Below are 9934 nucleotides of genomic sequence, written 5' to 3'. Positions count from 1 at the left end.
CGAATGACCTCTAATTTCCTGAAACACAGCATCTAACCAGGCAGTTACACTGGATGGCATTACTTTGGCCTCCAGTAACACTGTGGGGAATCTTGGAGTCATTTTGACCAGGATATGTCCTTGAATGCACACATTAAACAAATATGGACTGCTTTTTTGCACTTGCGCAGTATTTCTAAAATTAGAAACATCCTGTCTCAGAGTGGTTCTGAAAAGGAGATTCATGTATTTATTACTTCTAGGCTGGACTATTGTAAGTCATTATTATCAGTACTAAAATATTATGAATAACAAAAAGACAAAGTATTACCTAAGACTACCTATATCAATAAAACTGCTAATTATGAAATACGCAGGTCGGACAATGGTGATTACAATAAATGAGTTTAAAAAATACTGACTTTTTGTTGATCTTCTACAAAGGCAGTGTCTTGTACTTTTGGTTTAGGCATGCTTTGTTTAGATGGAAGCAGATCAAACCATGTCATCACAGATTTATGCAGACAATATTTTATAATGTTATATTTTTATTATTACACATTAGATCATCTAAGAACGCTGCAATTACATCTTAAAAAGGCAGTCCTTACATCAGGTCAAAGACTAATGAAATTGGTTAACACTGTCACCTCACAGCAAGAAGATGAACTTGGACACAAATAATTTCACACAACATTAAGCAATTTCTGAAATTCTAACAAAATATGGGTTCAAAAAAGAGAATGTCAGGTCAACAAAAATTACACTTACAGTGGCTGCTACACCATTAAATTCAGAACAGTGTCAAATGCCCCTGAATGAATAGAGAAGTTAACATGAAACACAACTGAGTTTAAAAACACTCCTCTTTGAAATGCAAATATGATGTACCTTTGATTTTTTTTTTTTTTTTTTTGTAACACAAGTATTGTCATTGTCTTCTACTGTAAGTCAAAATACTAAATTATTTTTGAAGGCATAGATATGTGATGCAGAGAAATGTGCCATCCAATCACAATAATCATCATTTTAATGCAACAGATAAAACAGATTGATTTAAAATCACCTTCTACATGCATAAGACATTTACTCAGTCAGGTGATTATGTGTAGAAACATATATTGCTTGATGACAATTACATCATGAATTATATTTTTGCTACACAGTGTATTTTCCAATCAACCACATGAAGTTTTGCTTTTATCAATTAAGTTCTGTTTGGAAATACTGCAACATAGCAGTCTTTATGATCTTACATACACTCCTTAAATAAACACAGGGCTCACAATATTAATGACACATTAACACTTACTTATTTAATTTTACTTTTCTAATTTTGTAGCAGGTTATGATTCTTAACAACTTTTTCAGAGATTCTTTGATTTCTCGTGTCTGTAGAACATATATGATTGGGTTCAGCATTGGGGGAAAGACCGAGGTCAGAGACAGGTTTATGATCCTGGCATTTGGGTCTATGTTTGCACCTAGAGTAAATGTGATTAATACTGGGATGAAATAGATTGCCACTAATGACAGATGAGCTGTGCAGGTTTTAAAACCTTTCATTCTTTCTTGGACTGTGGCTACTTTAGCTAAAGCATAGCTGATACACAGGTAACTCATCAAAACAATTGTAAGAGGAAGCCAAAGAACAAGAACTGGCAAAATCTTAGCAATTATAAAGCTGGGTGTATAGTCATTGCATGCAAGACGGTATATCTGGCCATGGTCACAAAAATAGCTTTTAATAACAACTGACTGACAGAAGGAAAGTCTTGTAAGAAGGCCAACTGCAATGAGAATAACAGTAATGACAAATACCCAGAAAGAGGCAATCAAAGAGAACATGAACCCGTGAGTCACCTTCACTGGATAATGCAGTGGGTAAACGATAGCTATAACTCTGTCATATGACAGAGCAACCAGATTTAGAGCCTGCATGGAAAGGCAAAGATAGCAGAAAAACAGGAATGTCAAGCAATCGCTATAAGGAATCTGGGGGTGATTAAACAAAAAGATATCAAGAACTTTTGGCACAATGGCAGAGTTTCCTAACAGATCTGCCAAAGTGAGATTAAAAACTGCAACATATTTTGGTGTTCTTAGATTACGATCCAAGCATATGACCCCCATTACAGCTGTGTTCGCCAGGACTGAAATAATATACACAAAAAACAGAAAGACATAATAGTATTTAATATTAGGAATCCCAATAAATCCACTTATAATGAAATATGCAGGGCGCACAAAAGTAATATTTTTCCCAAGTGCAGAGTTGAAGAAGTCCATTGTAAATTTTCTGTCAGATTTGTATTGTTCAAGCATTGATAACACAGACAGCAGTACTGCACATCAGGCTTCTGTTATGCAAACGGTGGAGCATGCCAGATGATGAAGCTCAGGCAAGCTTAAACTGCCTACAGATCCCCTCAGTATTTATATTCATGTGTGATCCCTTGAGTGTGTTTATAACCCTTTCTCCAAAAATGCTTGAACGGTGTATAAATTGTACATAAAACTGAATGCAATTACTTGAGTATTTGAACCAATTATTGCTAACAGTACAAATGCAACATATTTAATTTTAAAAAATGATCATTTTTAAAATCATTTTAGATCAATTTTAGATTTTAGCTGTTCAAGTCATCATAGTTCCTTTGTCATATTTTACATTTTATATTTTTCCTAATGTCAGAACAGTTTAGTACCTGGACTCTCTTTCTATGTAGCAATGTTTGCTGTAGTACTGGAACGATGTGGTTTGGCATCATCTTGCTAAATTGATCAATTTTGTAAGGCCTTTCTTGAAAAAGATGCTGTCTCTAGGGCAGCATACATCACTCCAAAAGTGGTATATATATTGTGCAACATTAATTGGGGGTCTTCACAGATGTGCAATTAATCAATGTCGTCCATCCTTTTTGTAAAAGTACTAATTGCACATATATATATGTCATGGCCCTGGGCCTTTTGCCCAGTGTTTTGTGTTTTTTGTTTGTTTGTTTGTTTTTTAGTTCTGTTATTATTGATATTCTTCTATGTTTCTGAGTTTCCCTATGGTCTGGATTTTCAGTTCACTATATGTTTTCAGTGTCATGGTGACCGGCGGAAAACGGACCCAGACGCAGAGGCAACAGTTCACAGAAAACAGAGTCTTTATTCCAAAAATAAATGTAAACAAGGAAAACAGGTGAGAGAGGAATTTTTCTGGCCATCACGGAGAATCTGAAAAGAGAAAGCAAACGGGGTCAGGCAGGAATTAACTAACTAAAAAAAGGTGATGGTCAGGGGGTGAGGTAAGGTGGCTTACTCAGAACTCAGGTTTTACAGTCTGGTCGGGGATATGGTTGGCGGAGTGAGTCAGGGCCGAGGCGGTCCGAGGGGCAGGCAGGCGGAAGCAGATGAAGCAGGGGAGCAGGTGGCCGAATAGATGGGTTCCAGAGTGGTGGAGGCTGGAATTGATGCTCTGAGGGAAGGTGATGCAACTGCAGATGATGAGCTCCAGGATCAGCAGAGTGAATAACAAGAACACAAGACTGTAATTCCTCGACGCTAGCTGCTAGGTTTACCACAGGTGAGGTAGAACAAGCTGGTGGTGAGTCAGTGTTTCAGCCGCTCCTAAATACTACCCACGTCGATGAGCAACAGGAAACAGCTGCCTGCCCCAACGGATCACCTGGAAGACAAAAACACTCCCACCAACCACAGGGCCCACCCCGACCCATGACATGGAGTTCTGTTCTTAGTTATCATTATTGTAATTTGAGTGGCTGCCTCCTCATGTGTCAAGTTTGTGTTTCTGTGTTCCTGTTTATTCACTTCCTGTTTTATTTTACTAGTGTCCTGTTCCCTGTATATTGTATTTAGTTTTACTTTGTTTTCCTCCCAGCTGTTCCCGTTGTTCCCCATTGTTTTTTCCGTGTCCTTTGTTGTGACATCATCATTTGGTTTCCTGCTGCTGTGCTTTCCTGTCTGTGTTCTTTTTGAGAAGTTTAGTACTCTCTTCTGCTGGCCCCGTCCAGCTTTGTTTTTCTCTGTGCTTTCCAGCAAAAAAGCTGAGCTTTTTGAGTTTCAACCCTGTCTCACAAAACCAGCATTGGGGTCCTCAACCTGTCTGCCACAGCAGTTCATGACAATATATGTCTGTTCAGTGCAGTTTATGAATGCAGGTTTGATAAGGCATAATTATCAGGAATAAAGAAGAAGGCATATCCTCATTCATGTTTTTCTTTTAGTATGATTAAAATCCTTTTTGAAACCTCTTATACAGACCAACTTACTTAACCATATTTGTTTACATAACAAATACTCTATGTTCATAAAGGCAGAAAGAAAAAAAAGTCTATCAGGCAGCCTGCAAAAACAGTGTCTCTTGCTGCTGGCAACTTTAATCTTGTACTTCCTGAAGTTGCTTATATTCATTAGAAGCCACTGTGGCCAAAAATGAAAAAAAAAAAAGATAAACTGAAATTTAAGCATTAATGTTAATATGATAATAGAACACCCACATGAGCACATCTTTTCTCTTCCTGCTCTTGTCGGAGACGGTCGCACTATCTCTCTCTCCCTGCCCTCCCCATCTCTCCGCTTGCTGTGAGAGCGTCTTTTACACACTGTCCGAATAAGAACAAGATTGAAACATGGATCTGGCAAACTGGGCATTCTCCATCATTGATCGAATTTTTTCCACTATGAGATCCGGGACAGGGGAGCCTGCGTGTCCGAGTGGAACAGACCCGGTTGGATACGTCATCGACTCTTGGAGCTCGTGGAGCCCTTGGAGTGGAAGACGTGGAAGACGCATATATATTCGGCTTTTTGGTAGCGGTATCTTCTCTGTTTGGGCTCGGTGGATACCTGCTTTACTGGCAAATTAAGAAAATCTGGACGGCGGTTCGACATCTGCAGAGGCTGCCGACCCAGGTGGAAGGGCTGAGCAGAGCCGTATAAACTCAGACTCAAAGCCTGGTGGACCTGAGCCGCAAGATTAGCGGGCTCACAGGCGAGAGGGGTTAGATCAGGAGATATAGTTCGGTTCTGCACAGTGAGGACGGCAATCAAGGAATCTGGAATATTGGATTTTTGAATGGTTTCCCAGTAAGACTGAAGGCTGTTGGAAAAACAAGCAGCCTGTTCCAAAACAACATTTGTTATCAGGAATTCGGCTCCCCTGCCGGCCTTGGGTTGGCAACCATATCTCTCTCCAGGGCTCTGTGTGCGGCTGCTCTTCCCCCCACTCCGCGTTGTGATTTGTGAAGCTGGGTCTGGTGTACCACGGCCGCTGATGAAATTCCACCACTATCAGCGAATTGTTTTGGCTAGGACCTGGCATCTGGCTCCACAATGCCCCCACCTCTCGTCTCCGTCTGCATTCCCTCCTGACCTGACCTCACCTACCGCCGCTGTCCTAGCTTTACATGTGCAAATGCTTTGCTAAGGTGGTTTTTTTTTGGACCCTGGTATAGTGCTCTTTTTGAGCACTGTACCAGATGACTTTTTTTTTTAACCTAACTTCCCCATGATGTGTTGTTTTCTCCTCCTGCCAAAGGTAGCGCCGCAAGATAAACGGCTGCATGACCCAAGGACACATATCCCCCCATGTGTGTTGTGTTTTGTGTATTCTTGGATGGTGTTCTGTAACTGCAATTTCCAATGTGTGAACTTGTTCACCCACATGGCAATAAACTTCATTCATTCATTCATGAGCACATGTATAGAAGACTGCATGGGTTTTCAATTTTATATTATCAGTTCTATACTGAGCCATATAGAACTCCATAAACTATGTTAGCACTTAAACCACAAGATTGTCCACTGTTTGTGAATTAAGGTGCTTTTTTGGAATTAACACCTTACAATAACACACAATAACAGTATGCATGTAATATCTCAGGAGCAAAGAATAAAGATTCTATAGCTGTATTACTATACCATGAAAGTAATATGCATGACCAATGAACAGAAAATAAAGCAGACTGCTGCTATTGTAACACTAGAGATTACACATGACATGATTTCTACATGTTATATTCCAACAAAATACAAATGAGGGAAAACTCTGGTTACATTGTAGAATTTCATGCTTACATTTTGAAATTGTTTCAATTTTCAGTGAATTATGTAATGTTATATTTTTTATAATTACAAATTAAATCTTGATGTATTTTGTTGCGTATTACATCCCAATATTGTTTATGAAATACTTAGAATACATTTTCACTTTGAAAAGAAACAGGCACTACAAGTCTAAACTTTTCCAATTTTAGACTGCACTCTGGCTTTCAACAACTTTTTAACAGATTTTTTGATTTCCTGTGTCTGAAGAACATAGATTATCGGGTTTAACATGGGAGGCATTACGGTTGTAATAGAAAGGTTTATGATCCTAGCATTTGGATGTATTACTCCCCCAAAGACATATACAAATATAACAGGAAGAAAATAAATCGCTACTAATGAAAGGTGACCTGTGCAGGTTTTTATACCCTTCACTCTTTCCCCAAATGTAGAAATTTTGGACAATGAATAGCCAATACAGCAGTAACTTCCCAAGATAAATGCCAGTGGAAACCCAAGAACAAGGACTAGTGCCAAATCAGCAAATGCACGATTGGGACTAACATCATTGCAGCCAAGCCGAAATACAGGGCCATGATCACAATAATAGCTCTGAATAACCACAGACTTACAGAAAGAAATTCTTGTGAGAAGACCAACTACAATGAGTAGAAGAGTAATGGCAAGAAGCCAGAAAAAAGCAATCAAAGATAAAATGAGCTTGTGGCTCACTCTCATTTGATAGTGCAGTGGGAAGATGATCGCCATCACTCTGTCAAAGGACAGTACAACCAGATTAAAAGACTGCATTGAAACAAAAGTAAAGCAGAAAAACATGAATGTCAGGCAGTCATTGTAGGAAATATTGTAATGCTTAAACAGAAAAATGTCAAGAACCTTTGGCACCAAAGCAGAGCTACTTAACAGGTCTGTAAGTGCAAAGTTAAAAACTGCTATATGTTTAGGACTTCTCAAAGTATGATCCAAAATTATTACAATCATGACAATTGTGTTTCCCACCCCTGAAATAATGTAAATAAAACAGAGAAAGACAAAGTAATAGCTAATATTAGGTATGCCAATAAAACCACTTATTATGAAATATGCAGGTCGCACAAAGGTGGTATTTCTATCAACAGCTGAAATCAAAATTTCCATTAGAAGACCTTTCGGTAATTTTCTATAATTCACTGTCATCTATCATCTCTTTAAGAAAGCAGTGTTTAGGGGAAGGCTGTCTCCAAATAGAAGCAGAGCAGCTTTGTGTTCTGTTTCTTATAGCAGCGACCTGTTCCCTTGTGTTAACCGTACAGCAGGTCACACTGGCTGTACTGGACTGACTGGGTTCACAAAAAAAAAAAAAAAAAAGCTTGTGGAGGCTCATAGAGCATCACAAGGATAAAAACCTGCCTGATAATGGATGGATGGATGGATAAAATATGTATTTATTTAATTTAAATTCCCCATGTCTGTATATGATCAATTTGAGGGTCTTTGAGAACCTCAAAAAGGTGAAAGGGGTAAAAATGGTGTCATTGTCCCCAGTTTTGATCCCTGTTTCCTGTTTTGAAATCTATGGTAATATATTCTAGTTTGAGTTTTCTGTTTAAGTTCAATGTTCTAGTGTTTGAAATTCCATTTATGATTTAATTGATCATGTCACAGTTAGCAAGCTGACTATCTGGTGTGTGTGAAAGGGGAGGATCCAAACACAGGACTCAGAGGCAGGCGGATGCCATACAATGAAAAGCGAGTCTTTATTATGAACAAATAAGGAGAATAACAAAACTAAGAGACCCTAAACTTGGGAAGAAGGCTAGGGAACACTAGGAGCACAGAGAACACAGGACAACAACAAGATTCCGACAAGTGACAAGGGTTAGAATGAGAGAATAAATACATAGACAAAACAAAATTTTAATTAAAACAACAAAGGAGCAGTACAGTCAGTACTGCTCCTTTGTACAGTGCAACCACGCCCAGGTGGGTGGAGGAGGTCTGGTTGACAGCTGCGTGGCCAGTGGTGGAGACAGAGGAGCTGTGGAGGTTGACCAGGAGGCTAGCAGCAGAGGCAAAGAGGCTCTGAAAGTCGCTGGTGGGACCAGCAGCAGAGACTCTCTAGACCCTTAGCAGATAGCTGACGGGTCACCTCTGATCGTGTGGCTGGCAATTCAATTCAATTCAATTTTATTTATATAGCGCCAAATCACAACAAACAGTCGCCTCAAGGTGCTTTGTATTGTGGGTAAAGACCCGACAATAATACAGAGAAAACCCAACAGTCAAAACGACCCCCTATGAGCAAGCACTTGGCGACAGTGGGAAGGAAAAACTCTCTTTTAACAGGAAGAAACCTCCAGCAGAACCAGGCCAACAACAACAACAGCGATGATGAATGAACACCAGTTATGTTGGACCCTTGGACTTTGGTCCGGAACACTCAGGTGGAGCAGGACTCATCGGTTCTGGGCACTCTGGCGAAGCTGGACTTTCTAGCTCGAGCATAGGATGACTCTGATGGCTGATGAGATGATGAAGCTGGCAGTGCTGGAGACAGTGAAGATTCCGAAGATAGAGGTGTGGGCTCTGAAGGCTGGAGAGATGGTGCTACAGCTGAAGGCTGTGCAGACTGAAGACGAGCTGCTGCAGGATCTGACACTGAAGGCTGATGAGACTGATTGACATCAAGATGTGTCAGTTAATTTTATTAATATTTTATGGTTTTAGTTCTGTTTTCTACATTAGGCTCACACTTAAAGGATGGACCGCACACCAGTTTTGGGACATGAGCCACTCCAGGAGTGTGCCTTGGCCACGTTGCTCAACTCAAGGTTTAAAAAATCTAGGTTTTGGAGATCTGAATACCACAACAACACTCTGACAAATGACAAGGGGAAGACTCAGACAATGAATACACAGAGGTAAAGAGTGGAAAGTGGAAACAGCTGGGGCAGAACAGGTGAACAAAATGACACTAATGAAACTCAGGGAAGTAAAGAAAACACAAAGCACATGGGACAGGGGATGGCAAAATAAAACAGGAAGTGAGAAGACAAGGAAACAAACACAAACTTGACACCACACTCAGAGAGCACAGACTAGACACAACACGGGGAGACACACTGAGAAAACAGACACAGGAAACTCCACACAGAGAGGAAACACTATGGGACAGAACACAGGGAAACAAAGATCTAAAGCAACTGGGAACTTAACTAAGAATACATAAGGGGAACACATGAAACAACATAACAAAATGAAACAGTGATCACAAAGGCAAAATAACTACAAAAGTCCATTGTGATGGTGCTCCTAACTCCTAACTGCTTTTAAATGCCGGTAGAATTGCAACCACATATAATAGAGCAATAATTCTTTTTGCATATAGAACCAGAGGATTTACACTTACATATCATGCATTCAACGTGTCCCAGAGTGCTGTGTCCTTCCTCTAACAGCTTCGCAGAAATCATGTAAAAAGCGCTAACAACAAAACGTACTCCATGTGCTTTATTGTGTTCATGTACAGTATCTATGGTATGTATGGTATTTCTGTATCTCACATAATATGTAGATACAAAAAGATTTTCAATTTCTTTGTGGGTTAGTGCACTTTTGAGCTACTTTCTGTAGTTACTATGGATTTCCTTTATACATATTTCCTTAATACCGAAACCAGAAACAAAAACACAGGGAGCCAAGACGAAACAAAAAGCAATAGCACAGGGTCGGGAAAAAAAAAAAAACCCACCAATCCAAAATAGTAGTATCAAAAGCTGCACTGAGGTCTAGTAGGACAAGCACAGAGATGAGTCCACTGTCAGAGGCCATGAGGAGATAATTTGTAACCTTCACTCATGTTTCTGTACTGTGATGAATTCTGAAACATGACTGAAAC

At 39.6% G+C, this 9934-nt stretch overlaps 1 protein-coding gene and 1 pseudogene across 1 annotated transcript; both read right to left on the bottom strand.

Annotated features, from left to right (window-relative positions):
- Window positions 1-1157: 1157 nt before the first annotated feature.
- LOC115791461 (olfactory receptor 1-like) lies at window positions 1158-2268 on the bottom strand. Its single transcript, XM_030745548.1, has 2 exons — window positions 1340-2268; window positions 1158-1206 (listed from the first exon to the last, which is right to left on the bottom strand). Exons 1-2 carry the CDS (start codon window positions 2266-2268, stop codon window positions 1158-1160), a joined length of 978 nt encoding a protein of 325 aa, XP_030601408.1.
- Window positions 2269-6467: 4199 nt separating this feature from the next.
- On the bottom strand, window positions 6468-7194 carry LOC115792558 (olfactory receptor 1500-like; annotated as a pseudogene).
- Between the last annotated feature and the right edge of the window lie 2740 nt (window positions 7195-9934).

Source organism: Archocentrus centrarchus, chromosome 14 (genome assembly GCF_007364275.1).
Source record: "Archocentrus centrarchus isolate MPI-CPG fArcCen1 chromosome 14, fArcCen1, whole genome shotgun sequence".
NCBI lineage: Eukaryota > Metazoa > Chordata > Actinopteri > Cichliformes > Cichlidae > Archocentrus > Archocentrus centrarchus.
The sequence above is the reverse complement of the archived record's forward strand: the minus strand, read 5'-3'. Positions and strand labels throughout refer to the sequence as shown.